The sequence below is a fragment of the Apteryx rowi genome, unplaced genomic scaffold (assembly GCF_003343035.1).
Source record: "Apteryx rowi isolate R43461 unplaced genomic scaffold, aptRow1 scaffold_26, whole genome shotgun sequence".
In the NCBI taxonomy this organism is placed as follows: domain Eukaryota; kingdom Metazoa; phylum Chordata; class Aves; order Apterygiformes; family Apterygidae; genus Apteryx; species Apteryx rowi.
The window spans coordinates 3,077,797-3,094,355 of NW_020448974.1; the positions used below are offsets into that span (position 1 = coordinate 3,077,797).

Genomic DNA, 16,559 nt, shown 5'->3' on the forward strand with positions numbered 1-16,559 from the left:
GACTGTGATCTTTGTCTCTTTTCTTATGGCTCCTCCACATTTTGCAGCTAACAAGACAAGGTCCTACAAGAGCGTCCTCTTTTATCTGTGTAATCTAAAATACTTTCCAGAGCTGGATCTTTTGCATAATCTGTGTGTTTTCCTCACAGAATTTTGTATGTAACTTCCTTCCTTCTTCTTCTTTTTTTTTTTTTTTTTTTAAGACAACCTCTACCCTCCCCTCACAAATCGCTGTTATGTGGAAATGCTGACAGTTAACCACAAGACTGGAATATTTGCCTGCAGCTAGCAGGCAAACGTTTAAAAATGCAGATGTCAGAAGAAGCACTGGGAGCATTTGTGCAGTTTCCTGTGGTGGGAACCTGTTCTCTGCCACAAAACCACGAAACCTCCTCACAGCTGTGCCCATGGCAGCGTGAGGGGAAAGAAGGAGATGAAGAGCCCCGAAGATGCTCCTAGCCGGGTGATGGAGGAGGAACGGTGGCGCGAAAAACGCAGCAAGGAGCCCGCTGTCTGCCCACCCTGTCAGGAGGAGCGGGGGGCGGCCGGGCCTGGAAGAGCCGCGAGAAGGCGGGCGGCCGTTAACGGTTGCGGCCGTTAACGGTCGCGACCGCGCGGCGGGAAGCCGCCCCCCCCCCMCACACACACACACCTCCGCCGGGCGCCAGGTCAGCTCGGCTGGGAGGCGGTGGTGCTCGCGGCGCGGTCGCGGCGCTCCGCTGGGCGAGGGTTTTTCAGTCATGGAGGTCGAGAGAATTCAGGGGAAGGCTGCTGCTGCTCCCGGCGCGCGGGCAGGGCGCCCTGGCCTGCTGTGAGGGGAGGGGGTGCCGCGGGCTGCGGCCGGTGGCTGCCTCGCACGCGGCTCGCGCCGGTCATGAGGCGACCAGGCCGCAGCCGCGCATCCCGAGTACACGGAGAAGTTAACAGGCCTAAGCCTTCCCCCTTCCGTGCTGCAGAATCACTGAGTGGTTCGATGACCTTGTTCTCCTATCTCAACGCTTTATTTTTTCTAAGAAGCAAGTTAATTTTTTACCTACTGCAGTGATGGGAGCACGTTGTGTTTTCTCTCTGAAATTATCGTATTTCAACACACAGCAGTAAATTCCTGAATCTAAGGCTGTTGCACATTTATTTTGGTGTAGGTGATACTACATTTTTCGCCAGAAATGAGGGAGTTGTTTTCACGCCTCCCTTTGTGGATGATTACAATGCAATTTAGTTCTATGAAAGGAGTAAAATTGGAGGGCTCCTGARCTCAGTTCTTTCATGAGTCTGGAATATTCCGATTTTGTTGAAGTTGTGACAAAATGCATTTATTGGGCTAGATATTGTTTTACAGATTGGGATACTGTTTGTTGTAACATTCTGCTGTATGTTTTAAATTAAGTTGCAGCCTTGTATAAGGAGGTTGCTGATGGTGGTTGGAGGTGGGKTTTTTTTTAATGTCTTTAAGATGTAGAAGCAGTCACTTTTGCACACTATTGTAATAGAGAAGGTTTGAAAGGCGGTGTCAGAGAGCCCAGTCATCATGCAAATCAACAAGTGGACCTAACATCTCTAAAAGAAGGTATTTCTGTCCCTTTGTGTCTGAATGAATTTCCAAGGTAACACAGTAGCGTGTGCTACATGAAATACAAGTCAAGAGATTTCAGATTCCTAGTTTTTGTCTCAAGGTAATACCATATAGGTAAGAAAGAGTTGAGCCAAATAGTAATAATTAGCTCCTGTTGTATTCTAAAGAAAATTTTCAGTATGAAAGCTTCAGTGATAATCTCTCATTATCAGCTTCCTGGTCCCTTCAGTTATTTTTCCAGATGTAATTTATGTTGCCATTTGGAGAACGAGCTGTTGGATGTCAGTAATTGTCTGGAGAGGAATGCTGGTTTAACTCTGAAAGATGGAAGTGAGAAAACCAGCATTTACTTTAATTTGATTAGTGGTCATCTTCCAGTAGATGGTGCCATTGTGAAATATAATATTACTCTGAGAAGCATAAACTTTGATATAAATTTACTGTAAGTTATAGAACTTACAGACTTATGAAAAAAGCAATTTCTTTAATGTCCTTGGTAAATATTCAAATCCAGGAATAAAATTCAATTTTATTTCTTCTCTGAGGAGGTGTAAAGAGATGCTTTTTAAATAAAGACAAAAGATGCGAATGTCTCACATTCAAGAGAAGATAGTATACCCTGAAAATACATGTAGAACAAAGTCAATTCATTTCCAGTTCCCCAAAGATTTGTCTAGACCTGTGAAAACAGCCTGCATTTGATATAATTCTGTTAACTCTAAGTATACTGAAACAGGAAGTCATAATATAAGCAAAATAGTTGAGAGTGTTAAAGAACCAATGAAATCACACTATTGGGATTGGTGGATTAGAAATCAGAGCTATTAAACGGAATTGGAAGCCATGGTAAATGACATTGGGTGCTTTTCTAGCCTTGTTTAGTTATTGGAAAAGCTTGCATTGGTTTCAGTAAAGATAGACTCAGATCTCTGAAAGTTTGTAAAATCTTTAGAAGATTTATAAAGTCCCAAACATTTGTAGAAACATCTCTAAAGCAATTAACTGCCTTTAAGATAAAAAGTGAGTGAGTTTATTCAAGAAATTATGTSTAGCAGGGACAGGATCTGATAACCTCAGAATATTTTGTTCTCTAGAGAAAAGTTTTCTCAGTAAATCAGAGAGGTAGAACTTGAAGGCAACATAGGAAGAGACTTCATCTTTTCTAAAGAAAGAGAAACTCCTTTTAAGAATTGGTATTTGAGGCCAGGAGATGAAGGTTAGGGACTCTAGAAGATTTATGGGAATTAGCATGTGCTCTGTGAGAAAATGTCAGTCCTAATGATCAGCATTGCAGCATGTTCTGTACTGTCATGCCAGCTAGCTGGAGAGCTAATGAAAATAAACGGTTGAAATGTGGTGCAAACTCCTAGCTTCCTTTTCTGTCATAAGGGTCTGGCTGAAAACATAATATATTTTTGGCCCAAAACTTGAAAATCTTTTTCAGCATTTAGTCCTTAGACAGGAAACTAGACTTTGCCTCTGATATTGGGCAAAGCTCTGTTCAAATGACAAAGTTGATGGGTTTTAGAAAATGTCATGTTTAAGTAAATAGCAGGGGGGACAGTCAACAGGAGCAGGAATCTTGAGTTCCCAGATGAAGACAGCTTTAATGTTTAAGGGTCTGATTCATTGAGCATTAGGTTAAATGTAAAGCTTCCTAAAGGCTTCAAAGGACATTGCATCAGATCATATTGACTTCTCCATCTGCTTCAGAAGGTGTATTGGATTATTGATGTCAATCCTACTTTTATCACAAATGCAGTAGAGACTGAAGGGAGTTCTTTAAATGGTGTATGTATTAGAATTACTTTGTCTGATCTTACATTTTTCCGAAAAAGATTTATTGAGAGACTAAGGTGACTATTGGGAAAATATGCAGCTGTATTACTAGCACAGGTACTTCTAAATTAAATTCAAATTATTTAAACTAAGCCAATCCAAATTCCCGTTTAACAATAAAAAATGGCCTCAAGCTATTCCTTTGCATTTGAAATCCTTTTCTCTTGCGTTTCATGACATTTTGGCTAAAGTTCCTGCACTCGAGTTTAGTTTTTGGAATTTGACCAATACCTGAGAGATTTTCCTCTCCAGGGCAATTTTGAGGGCTTATAATGAATATTACAGTCTAATGGCCTGTGAGATTTTATAGGACATCCTTCACTTAGAAGTGACATCTCACGTTAGTGTCAGGTTTTGGCACCATTAAACCTTACTCCCAGCCTAGTTAATCTTAAAGGCTATCCTTTCAACCTCAGTCTGAACCTAACCTGGTTCTGAACTCAACCATATTGGCTCATTCTAGTGGAAACTGAAGTATATTGGCCCACACCCACTTTATCCTTCCCTCTCTGTGGCTAARAGGAGAGCCTTTGTCCCCTTGTGGGAAAGACTAGTGTGTTTTTGCAGACCTCTATATGTCATGCTGAATTCTTTTATGGGTAAGGGGAGAGGAAAATGTCCTTCCTTCCTTTTTTTTTTACTATCAATAGCAAAAGTTTATCAATCTTTGTTCTCCATCTGCCATGTGTTCTCCTCCTCCTTTCCTTTACCTGGCTCTGGAGACACTTACTGGCAACTAGCCAAACTATCAGTCTTTTGTTGTTAGTGTGTTTGAAATGATCTGTGTTAAGCAGAATAAATATTACTAGTTAACCAGCTTACTTTTTAATCGTTAACTGCTATGACAGCTCTGCCATTCTGCGCTCCCTACTGCAAAATAGTTAGGTGGGTGCTCGTTCATATTGCTGATACATTGGTAAATAGATAAGTATTTCTATCCTGTTTCTTTTGCAATATACCACAGTTATGTGTGTAATATAAGCTATACAACAGTGCTTGTAGCTGTAAACTATTGTTTGGGAAAAAAGTTTTCATTGACCCCAGGAGAAATAAAAGGGTTTTCATATAAATAGTGAAGCTATATGTCTCTGTTTGCAGACTTTTGTGAATGTATTTAGTACTGTTTTTAGCAGTGCTTTAATACACTTGATCAAGCCTGTAGAGTCTGTCAGTGTTAGGGTCCAAGTAATATGACACCAATGTGCCTTAAAAGTGGACTGATACGCCAAGAAAGAAATCCCCTGAACACTGAGTTCCTTAAAAGTTATAATGTGAATATTATATGGAAAATGAAACTGCTGAAGGCTGAGAGCTGCATTTTTCTTTTCAATTTTATTTTAATTACTGACTTTCACCAAGTACTTTATTGTTAAATACACAGTCTAAAACAATGAAAGGTAAGTATTCACACATTAAAAAAAAAAAAAAAAGTGAGATGCTATTTTTCTGAGGAAACCAAAGCATAAACTTGTAACCCTGTTTGCTGTAGAAATTCTTTCAGAAAATTTCTCCTCACTGTCACTGTGGGTTATATACCAGGGCACCTGGCTGCCAACAGCTGTTTTATTTCCACTGTTGTTCCATACAAACCTCCATGAGGAAAGTCTCCTAACATGGTGGTGGGATGTCTGCAGCTGTTCCCTGCTAGTGCTCCCACCATTGTTATCACTCATAGTTGCACCTGTAAAAGCAAGGAGGAGAAATCTGCAAAGTTAAAAGAATGTCTCTTGTAGACCAATGCCAAGAGAAGTAGTTTGGGGGCAGATCTGAATCTGCTAAATATTGAAATCTCAATTATTTTCAAAAACTCTCAAATCAATTCTGCAGCATTTTCTTTGACCTGTACAATAGTAATCGTAACAGCAGATCAGAACTTAAAATCCTTACTCTGAAACTTCTGCTTGATCTGCAGTATGTATATTGGACTTTGTTTTCCATGAGGAATCAGAACATTGCTGACTTTTTTCCCCTAATTTTTGGGCAGGATAGTAGTATATTTTTTGACTGAAGTAGTTTTTCCCTGGGCTTCCCTGATTATATGAAACAATGTTACCCATCCAGCTCCTTTTATTTACACACACTTGGCCTGAAAYTTCTGTGGTCTAAAATTGGTGCTTATGTCTGCCACTTATGTAAATGCCAGATTATTTAAGATTAAAAGCACACTTGCACAAAAAATGCTCAGCTCTCCCACCCCTGCCCTATTTGAAAATCAAGAAGCTGGCCATGGTGATGAGATTTTGGATAATTACTGCATTTTGATTGTCTTCCTGATTAGAGTGTTCTCCAGCACAAGTCTACCTGAGTCAAAGCTGATGGCTACTGATTCACTTGGCACACACTTTCTTTAGGCTTTCCTCCACAGTTAGAAAAAAAAAACTTCMATTTTGTAAAAAATGAGTAATTCAAGTGTTCTGTTCTGAAGTTCACATCATTTCCTCTCTGCACCTCAGGCAGATATTTACATTAATGGACATGGAGGGCAAAATGCTGAAGTCAGAATATTTTGCATTTTTTTCTCTTCAGTTCACATTTACTTAAGTTCTGTGTTTTGGATGTAAAATGAATCTCCACTGATTTCACATTGGCTCTCTTATTATCAAGCTACTTATACCATTGCAAAAAATTTCTGACACAGAAGAGGTCTGCAGATCCCTCAGGGATGCCTGAATTCAAACACTTTCAAGCCTCTGGAAGGTTTAGCTCTTGCTCCAGAGTATTCTCCATTTCAGTTTGTGCCAGTGCTGCTTCAGCCCTCTGATGGGAAATGRAACTCCAACTATTTTTTTTCTTTTGGTGTTTAAGTTTTCGCATTGTATATAACTTGCAGTGTTCTAACTTCACAGAATAAATAATTGTGCACTTTTGGGCTTTTGATATATCAGGCTGATATGTGAGGCCCATCTGTCAAAACCCTAGTCTAACCCTATAGTAACTATACTTTCTGAGATAGTTAGAATGTATTGTGTGCTCTACAGTAAAGCTGTTCTCTGCTGGGATGAGAGACCTAGAAATGGAGGTAATGGGGAAAAATGAATAATTAAGTGTATGTATTCTCTGAAAGAGTTCTCCACATCAGAATGAAGAGAAATACTTGTTCAAGGCTCTGTTGAGGTCAAATAGTAAATGTAATTCTTGTTCTTAAATAGTTGATCATGACTTAAAAATACCCATATTATCAGGAACTGCAGGATAAATGTCACTGGAACTTCTTGTTTTTTTTCTAATACACCTTAAGAAATTAAACAAAGCGAATGCATTTGGTGGCGCCCTCAGGAAAAGTCCAGTCACTTCCTGAACAGTAATCTGTCTGTGAGCAGCAGATAGGTTTTCATTGTTTGCCATTTCCAGTTTCCAGTAATGGGAACGATTACTTGAACCAGACAGTTTCTGCTGAGTATCTGAAAAAATTTACCACTTTTAATGGCAAAACTTTATCTGTTTCCATAAAGCAAACAAATAAAAAAACTTTTTACCTGTTTTTTGGATCTTGAGGCAAGTCACATCTGATGATGAATATTGTTTTATTTTGGAATTAAGTGTCTGTTCTTCAGGAACGAGATGTATCTTGCTCTTCTGGTGATTTTCTTGCACTGTAAGTTTGATAACTAAGTATCTGGGTGTGTACACGCATTTTTGGTTTGTTTGATTTTTGTTGGGGTTCTGTAGTGCTTCCCATTACTGTCCCTCAATCTGCAAGCTTTGAAAATGACATTTCTCTTCATTTTTTTTCCAGGTTCAGAACTTTACGCTCAGGAGAGAGGTAAGTTATGACTTCGCCTGGAATTTTGAAAGAAGTAATTTAATTCCTCAGTTGTTAGTGTACATCCATAATGGAGTTTAGATGGATTTGCTGTACTATAACTCGGAGCAAAATTTGGCCGCTTAAAAAAGGATATTACTTGGTGGTGTTTTTTCGTGCAGTATTTAGATGAGAAATGTGCTGCCCGTATTTTAATAAATATTTTGATGAAATCCTAGAGCACTCTGTTTGACTAAGGCATACAAAAGAAGAGCTAGAAGGGGAAGAAATTTAGTTATTAGCATTTTGTTTTTGTCTTGAAACAAAACTCTTTCTCTTCCCCCCCTCCCCCAAGCACCGAGGTAGTATAAAATTATAGAATATAAGTTATGGGCACTCTGGAGTATTTGCTTTTTATTTTGCAGAATTTCCCAAGAGCATGTCTGAGCAGAGTACAGAACTTGTGTCCTGAGTGTAAAGCATTTAATTTTTATGTTATCTTCTTGCTGGCCCGCAGCACATACATGCTACATTCTTCCTTTTTTCCATCACTTCAGGGAAATGGTTGGTTCTTTTTGCCGGGTAGTGTATTCACATGCGAAAAATACAATTTTTGTATTTATTGTATGCCCAAAGTTCTCTTGGGCAAGGTTGGTTTATAATTAGCTGCTAAGTGGACATGGCAAGGGACTTCTCTAAATGCAGGAAAATTTTCCTAATCGAGTAGCAAATTTGTAATACAAATCCTGAGCAAGATAGGCAGACCCAAAAGCTGTAAGTTTTAGGGGAAGGGAAAATGAATGAACTCGTAAATGTTTCTCTATACTTGTTCATCTAACTGTGAATTAAAAAACTATAACAACATTGTAATAATTTTAAAATTCTATGCTATAAAATATTTATCATTCTTGTGTTTATACAGAAGCTTTATTTCTTAAAGTACTTAGCTTTTTTTTTTAATAGGAATATTGTATTCAGTGGATATTTTCCAGGACTAACAAGTCTAAATTCTAGGAGATTTTATATATGTTCAGTTTATGTTCTCATTTAAATTAAATGAAGGCTTTGCTTTTGTGTATGATCAGTAAGGATTTAGTGTGTCTGCCCACGCAGTAAAGTTAGGCACATATGTATTTGTTTGCAGAACTGGAAACCAAGTATCTTCCATCATGCTCCAGTTGTCCTAAACTAGAGATTTAAAATTCTCCCAAGCTTGTGTGTTATGTGTTTAAAATGGAATTTGCTGAATGAAGTAACTGTAACCCTATCTGAGATAAGAAATACTGGGATAACTCCAGAAACTTCTGCTAATTGCCTTGGGGTTAAATAGAGCTCCATAGGTTTGCAGTTTATTCAGATAAGTATAAATCTAAAGTTTTGTCCACCTCTCATATCTCCTGGCAATAAGAGTTGGAAATAAGAAACTATGAGAAATAAGGAAAACCAAGCAGTCAGCTGCAAACCAATTTAAGCATCCTCTGTGTCTTCCAGGAATTTAGTGGATTTGGCCATGAGCATCTAGATCTTAATTTTTCAAAAAAATTTCTGTCCAGGATAGAAGAGGGCTGCTGTGAGTACCAAAAGGAATGACTGAGACACATTAAAACTAGTTTTAATTGGCATAGGCTTCAGGTGTGTGCACTTTCTTAACTTGATGTGTTTCTGTATGTTTAATAACTCTCAGTAGAATTCTATTATACTATCTTTTATTATTCTATTATACTTATCTACATTCCCCTTGAATCTATCTACATTTTAGCATCTGCGACAGTATGCACAGAACTGTTATGCTAAAAATAAAACTTCAAAGATACAGAAACAACTGAGCAGTACCATACTGTGGAAGCAGGGTACCAGTGCATGACACCTGTTAGGAAAGACTTGAGAGATGGAAAAATGTAGCAGGTATGGCTAAAGAGCAAAGTGAAGGAGGTTTTTAGAAATAGGAAGTCCTATTTCTGAAGTTATGTCCAATTGAAGAAGACAGGAAGGACTGCAAAATCTGGAGAGTAAATGTAAATATATTGTCAAGGAGGCTAAAAAGAGGAAAGAGAACTTAAAGAGCAACTAGCTAAAGAAATCAAAACTAGTATTAAATAATATGATGTGTGGTAGACTTACTTGCAGAACTCCTTTCCAGTTGATATGGTGGATGCAAGAATACATATATACAAGGCAGGACTGGATAAGTATATGGAAGACAGCCCTATTGGACATTACTAAATAGATAAAACAATTGATTTAGGAAAACATCTGAGCTGAAAACAGTTGGAGGCTTGGAGAATGAGTGTTAGAAGGAAGGTATTACATATGCTTGCCTTGTTTTTACTGTGTCTGGGCATCCACTTATGGCCACTGTTAAGAGACAGAATATTGGGCTAGGTGCACCCTTAGTCTGAACTGTTCTTAGATGTAATTCTTGATCTTTCAAGCATATCTTTGTAGGTGGATCTTTTTTTCCGCTTAGAACAAGCAAGGGGAATTCACTCAGTGGGGCCAGTGAAAGGACCAGAGCTACTGAATCCAGGGAGTGCTGCAGTCCCACAGCTTGCAGCATTGGTCGCCTAGTGATCAAACTGGTGGCCCACTCAATGATTCTGTCAAGCCCCCAAGGCAAAGGCAGAGGAGATGTACAGTGCGTGCTGTGATAACCATCAGTTGCCTCTGGTATACCTGTGTGGTGGAAGGTAGAGCTGCTACTACCGTCAACATCTGTGAGATCTGAACAGTAGCACAAAAAGAAGACAACCTGCTAGGGTACAATGAATTGTTTTTAGTGATTGAAATGCTTGAGATAACAATATTTTGTTGGATTAATTGAAAATAAATGTAACTTTTTTATTTTCTCCATCAAGTTTTTACTTTCAACATGGTTGAAATCAAGGTTCAGCCATCTGTCAAAGTGAAGAATGGAGCTCCTATGTCAATCATCTGCCATGCCGATATTAGCAAAAAAAATGATTTCCAGCTGAGCCATAATTTTACAATTTTTAAGGATGGCAAGCTTGTGTTCATGATCACATCAGATAAAGGAGAGGCACGATATGGAATACCTGTAGCTAGATCTTCAGATACAGGACTTTATGAGTGTGCTGTGGAAGCAGGTGGGAAGACAAAATCTAGTAAGTCTTTGCACGTTTGGGTAACAGGTGAGTATTCCTTCAAACAAGGCTGTTTTCTAAGATACAAAAAAAGAACAACCTCCCAGGGGAACTAACAACGAGTGCTAAGGTGGATATCTTACCTAGTGTTTTTTTTCCATAGACATCATAGTACTTTAGAAGAGTTTATTACTAAATCCTCATTTTAAGGCACAGAAGTGAAATCACTCTCCCAGAGTTCCTGGCAGATCAGTGACAGTCAGGAATGGAATCCATATCTCCTGAGCCACCATACAGTGCTCTGTCTCCTAGGCCRGAGAATGTGTTATTCATGAAAGCTTGGGCCTATGTATCATAAATCTGGTGGAAGGGGGACTAGTTTACTGGAAGAGCTGGAAATAGCATACAGAGATTCTCACCGTGAGAGACACTGCCAAAGCCCATACCAACTGTGGACTGCTTTTGTGGGCTGTGTCATATCAGTCTTGCTCTTTCATCTTTTATGAAGATGGAGCCACCTCTATCTATAGTCTTGGCAGCCACACATATTCTTAACTGCGAGAGGAAAAGCAACTTGAAAAGTGTTGGTTCATGGTTAAATAGCTGCACAGTTGTACAGGGCCTGTAATTTTCCTTCAGAGGACTTCACCTGTAGTTACAATAATTGGCATGGTATTTAGTTTCTTCCCTTGCTCATTTCTGGGTGGCAACAGGAAACACTGAGGAAGAAGTGATCTTAATGTTTAAAAGAGTGAGTTTCGTGCTTCACAAATTACATCAAGATTGTGTTACTGTCCTGAGGGATGTTTTGTTCTTCTGAAAGTGCCCTGGCATGCACCCACACATAAAAGAAACTGTTTATAAAAGCTCACAGTGCAGCCTTAAAAAAAAAAAAAAAATCCCCAAACCCCCGTTCTTGCAAATTATTTGGATCTGTTCTTTAGTATAAATCACTAAATAATCATCAGAGAATAGTGTCTCTTTCATGATTGTGTAATGATCTATTTCCTCCTTTGTTTTCTATTCTAAGGGTTGACCAAGCCAATACTGACTGCTGAGAAAAAAGAAGTTTTAGAGGGTGAAGTTGTGAAATTACGTTGTGAACTGCCAGAGGAAGCATCTCCTTTGTATTTCGTTTTCCGGAAGATAAAGATGAATTCAAAACCTAATGAAAAACATGTATCTGAATCACATAGAAATTTTTCCACTGTGGAATTTTCTGTTGAAGAGGAGGATAATATTTTACATTTTGATTGCTTGGTTAGGAGACTTGTAAACCTTGAACTTGAAACCTCAGAACCCAGTAACAGAACACTTGTTACAGTCAAGGGTAAGTTGCTTAGCTGTTATGTTTACATTTCTTTGCTTGCCAAAATTAAAAAGGTTGGATCATGATTTTATATGTATTCTCTTGCAGAACCATTTATAAAGCCTACTCTGAAGGCCAAGCCCTCAAGTAATATTACTGAAGGAGACAGAATACAGCTTGAATGCTCAACAGTGGTAGCCCGAATGCGTGACATTGAAATCATACTCCAGAAAAACAGAACAATACTGAACAGTGTACGAGATGAGAAGCTTTTGAAATACTCTGCAGTAGCTACTCTAGAGGATAGTGGTGAATACCTGTGTAAGGTGGAGCAAGGGAGAGCATCTAAAACCACCAAGCTGAATGTTGTTGTGGCAGGTAATGCCTCTGTTCATTTTAGATTTTACTCAGTGAAGTAGTATTTAGATTTGGTAAGATTTGGTAGATTTGCAAAGTTTACATCCAGACCTGAGTAAATTTTCCCTAGTTAAAGAACATTTACATTTGGGTTTCTGATTTTTGCCTGCCATTGATAATTCACAATTAAAATAATGTTTTCAAAAAACATGCATGAGAAGTGGCTTTCAAAAAATTGCAAAGTTTCTGTTTTCCCTGAAAATATAACTGTGTTAAAATAGGATGTTTGGTTTTGTCCTGATTGTAAACTTTCACTGTGTCCTTCATTCTGCATACTTTGGGATAGGTAGTTGTATTCTTTTATGCTCAATTTGAGTGAATTTGTTCTCTTTCTATTTTGCAGAGTTATTCCCCAAACCAGTATTGACTGCTTCTGCAATTAAGCTGGATGAAAATAAGGAACTAACCTTGAGTTGCAGCATTAGTGGTTTTCGTAAAGCTAACTTCTCTATATTAAGGAAAAATTCAAATGGAGACATCTGGTTTAAAAATTCTAGGAACTTAACAATGAGAGTTCATGTGAATGACACTGGATCTTATATCTGTAAAGCTGAAGTAAAAGGAATAGTCAAGGAGAGCAAACCTGTGAGGATAAATGTTTATGGTGAGTTGATATAGAGGTTTAGAGCCCAATGTTGGGAAAAAAGTGGAAACCATAAGCATATAAATTAAGTTCATCTGTTTGCAGAATCAGTCCTCAGTCCCTAAACTAACAAGCTGTTTATTAGTATTTGCAATCTTATTTTCTGTGAAATGTGCTTGTAATCTTTAGCTGTAGAAGATTTGATCTGTCGTGATCTAATCAGGTCAGACTTTTCCAGGGCTGGCCCGGGGAAAAGGGGGAAGTTATTATGTCTTCCCTTCTTCTATCTTGTCCCCTCCGTTCTGTTAGGAGCCAAATAACTCTCGTGTCATTACCATTTCCAGGAGATGGTAATGTTCTGCAAACCTCTTACTCATCAGTTTGATCTGAAACTATGTCAGTGTCTGCATCCCCCTGAACACCCAGACAGAAAGCCATGAGAGCCAGAGCTCATCTGGATGGCTCTACCCCAGGAAAGCCAAGGTCTTTGCTGTCTATACAACTCCCTTCCCCCACCCCCCTGACCAGCACACTAATTATCAACACCCCGATTTCCTTCCCCCTCGTGGGGCATACAAAGTCAGTTCTCAAGTCGGTAAAGGGAGATTAACTGAGTTGTGATTGACTGTGCTGCAGACACAGAGATCCCTGGTTAGGCTCTGCATGATCCATTTCAGGTATTGTAAGTAATGCTACTTGCATGTTTTTTTGCTGTACAGACTTACCGCTTGGGTCAAAGGTAGCTCTGAAGTTTGGATGATCCACAGCTGGGTCATTGATCTTTTTTTTTTGTTTTCCTTTACACTCTCCTCATATGATCTTTTAGTCCAACTCACATGTTTTATATAAGTGTTTTTGCTTTGTTCAAGTCATCCCTCTGCTTCTATTCTATCAATAAGCAACAGCTCCCCATATAGGCGGTCTGCGGAAACTAGCTAAATATTGTATGTTTATATGATATATTAAAACAATTGTATATTTTGGCCTTATGCAACAGAATTGGCAATGTTTTTTCTTTTCTTCCCATTTTAGCTCCAGTCTCCAAGCCAACTCTTTCTGTTGTCAGTGGTTTACCGGAGGTAGTGTTAGGGAAGCCTCTACAGTTAATCTGTCGTTCTGTGATGGGAACACCGCCAATAACATTCAAATTCTACAAAGGAAATGAAATTAAGAAAACAGTAGTTAATGACACATATGCAGTGTTCCTGGATGAAAATATTAGACGAAATGACAAAGGAGGATACAAATGTGACGCTAGAAATGATCACTCCAGTGGTATGAAAACTAGCAATATTCTAAACATCACAGTGATAGGTAAGTCTATTTAATCCTTCTTCTTGTCTAATGTTAGATTTTGATTTTTGAAAGTGTTTGTAGCATCAAATGATGGACTAAGCAAGATGGATAATGAAATGTGTATAAAACTTTTTTTCAGGTGAATTAAAAATAGTTGGACTCTGTATTGCTCACTATTTGTCACTGAAGTAAAAATTCTGTTAATAATCTGGATCAAGTTAACTACAACTGAAGTTATTTTAATGTAAGAGATTTGGCTTGAACTATTATTCTAGAAGAACTCTTTTTGGGAAAATATGAATAATTTGATCTTGAATATTTGAAAATCTGAAAGATACTAGCTGTTAGTTAAATTAATGATGAAGCATTCCAGACCAGGACCAGACCCAGATTTTTCATGTTTGATTTTTGAAGGGCTAGATTAAATGTATGCATACTGATACTGGAGCTATTTCTGTGATATTACTTGCTAAAATCAGCATGTTAGCTAAATTCTTGGTAAAACATTTAAATCTGCATTTTTTATATTTTAGTAATCCCTCTAAATACCTCTGTTATTAGTTTGGCACTGAGCATTTTCAAACCAGAAGCTGCAGTTGCTAAGGAGCTCTGAAAGTCAGTCTTATTGTGGCTCATACTAGGAGTTACTGTATATGAGCATAGACTCAGATCCTACAAATATGTATGAGGTTACCCTTATGCTCAGCTTTAAGTACAGTGACTTCATTGGCTAATAACCCTTAAGAGTGAGAGGGCAGAATTGCACAGCTGGAGAGGGCAGTAGGGTCTCTAGACTAAGGGAAAGAAAAATGTGAAGTTAGAAAAAAAACATCTGAATCCCTAAATAACCACAAGCAACTTTAACAAAAGGTGGGGAAATTTCAGTTTAGGACATGAGGAAACCTGTGGGAGATGCTGCAGGAAAAGATAGGGGCTACATTAGAAAGGGCAGAATTCCTCTGTCTGTGAGGGAGCTTGGTAGCTGAAGCTTTTAAAGGAAGATGAACTGGAAGTTCACAGAAGAAAGCATGGAGCCTGCTGCATGCTGAAAATCTTATTAGTGCTCCAAGAAGAAGAATGTAAGTGAAAGTGTAGTGATTTGCAAGTGTGCTATTAGCAGATATGAAAAGAAACTGAAGCAAATAACAATTCCATAGCAGGCCACGAGACTGGTGTCAGAACTGATAACTGTTAAGACATGTGCATGTGGTTTTCCCTATTGTTGCACGTGTAAGAGAATGTCTTGTTTTGACAGAATTTTAACCAGTATGCCGTGTTTGTGTAGATTTTTTTTGATGGCAAAGAGAGCAGATGGTATTGAGGTTTGGAGTGATAGTTCCTGGTTTAGATCCTACTGGTTGAAAGGGTTGGCTCAAGAAAATTCTGTCACTGATTTAGATATGTTCTACCCCCCTGAGAGTCATTTCCTGGTGGGCCCAAAGAGCTTATTTGTCAACAACAGGCTTTGCTGTGGGGCTGAAAGAAGCTTCTTGGTTATGCTGTACCCAAGATACGGACTGGACCTTGAATTTAATTTGAAAAGCTATGGGAAATAATTGTAGATAGAGTGTTTGAGGAAGTGTACTGTAGCCATCTATACTAGATGAAGGTTCTTAACAGTGGCAGGCTTCATGTCAAAGCATATAGTCTTGTGGTTCATCTTGAATAATGAATGATGTAAGTAGAAATAATTGCCTCCTACCCAACTGGAAATAAAGAAAACATTGCTTGTGGCTGCTGTTCCGTCTACAGAAGGAGCTGACTAATTGTAGGTATTGACCTTTTATTAAAGGAAATAATGTTTTATCTGTAACCTCTTCAAAATGTTTTTCTACTCAGTAATGTCACCTCTACCTTGCTTGAGTTCAGAGCTGGTAGTTCTTCATCACATATTTATGATATGCTGATGTTGTCCAAACATTTGACGATTAAAGTAGTGGTGTGGCAATATGTGGTGAAAGATGAGTAGAGCTGTGTATCCGGTGCATGTTGCTGGCACCTATGTCCATGTCATTCAACCAGATAGTAACTGTGTACAGCTACTGGAAAAGACTGGAGCAGGAACTGATTTCTTTGGAACTTGGTAAGCAAGGGAACTCGTGATGGAGGATCCACTTGTAGAGACATTTTAACCCATTTACTTGGATCCTTGCTACTTTTCTTGAATGTATCAGCCGTATTTTAGGTTTACTGAACTTGATTACTGTCAAGTAATCCAGGACCAGAGCAGAAATCTATTCTTTCCCTATTGAAGAGCGAATCTTTTGCTACCAGAGTGTTTTCAGTTTTGTGTTCCAGCCTGAATCCAAACTGTGTTGGTTTAAAAAAGATGAGCTTGTGTTTAACAGGTTGGTTTCTCTCTGAGTTCACTGAAGAAGTGTAAGTTTTGACGTTGAGCTGTATGTGACTAGAGCAGATACATCCTGAATTGTTGTTTTTCTTCTGTGTCAGCTGGACTATTGCATGTTTGAAGGATGTGCTCTCCACTCTCTGAGCCCCTAAACAGGTCTTGAATTGAAGCATTTGCATTTGCTAGTCTCTAGAGGTTGGAGAGTGTCTTAATTGCATCAGTTCCACCAGAATGTGCTTTGCTGACACTAGAGAGAAGATGAATGATGAAAGTATGAAGAGATTTATTCATTAAGATTTAAAGTCAAGGTGACTTGAAATAACGAGTAACAAAGAAATCAATACAAAGC

At 38.5% G+C, this 16,559-nt stretch overlaps 1 protein-coding gene across 7 annotated transcripts in view; it reads left to right on the forward strand.

Annotated features, from left to right (window-relative positions):
* The first annotated feature begins 6,736 nt into the window (after positions 1-6,736).
* PECAM1 (platelet and endothelial cell adhesion molecule 1) overlaps positions 6,737-16,559 on the forward strand; it is a 48,100-nt gene continuing 38,277 nt past the window's right edge. For 4 of the 7 annotated variants that reach the window (XR_003253792.1, XM_026067540.1, XM_026067541.1 and 1 more), the window contains exons 1-7: positions 6,741-7,007; positions 7,149-7,175; positions 10,010-10,303; positions 11,286-11,585; positions 11,673-11,942; positions 12,325-12,585; positions 13,597-13,878. Coding sequence is in view for 6 of the 7 variants with exons in the window: in XM_026067540.1 (XP_025923325.1) it covers positions 6,974-7,007; positions 7,149-7,175; positions 10,010-10,303; positions 11,286-11,585; positions 11,673-11,942; positions 12,325-12,585; positions 13,597-13,878 (1,468 nt within the window). In the remaining variant the exon portion in view is untranslated. Of the gene's footprint in view, positions 7,008-7,148; positions 7,176-8,930; positions 9,060-9,621; positions 9,912-10,009; positions 10,304-11,285; positions 11,586-11,672; positions 11,943-12,324; positions 12,586-13,596; positions 13,879-16,559 lie in introns of those variants that run through there. The other 3 variants (XM_026067536.1, XM_026067537.1, XM_026067539.1) reach the window with 3 other exon arrangements.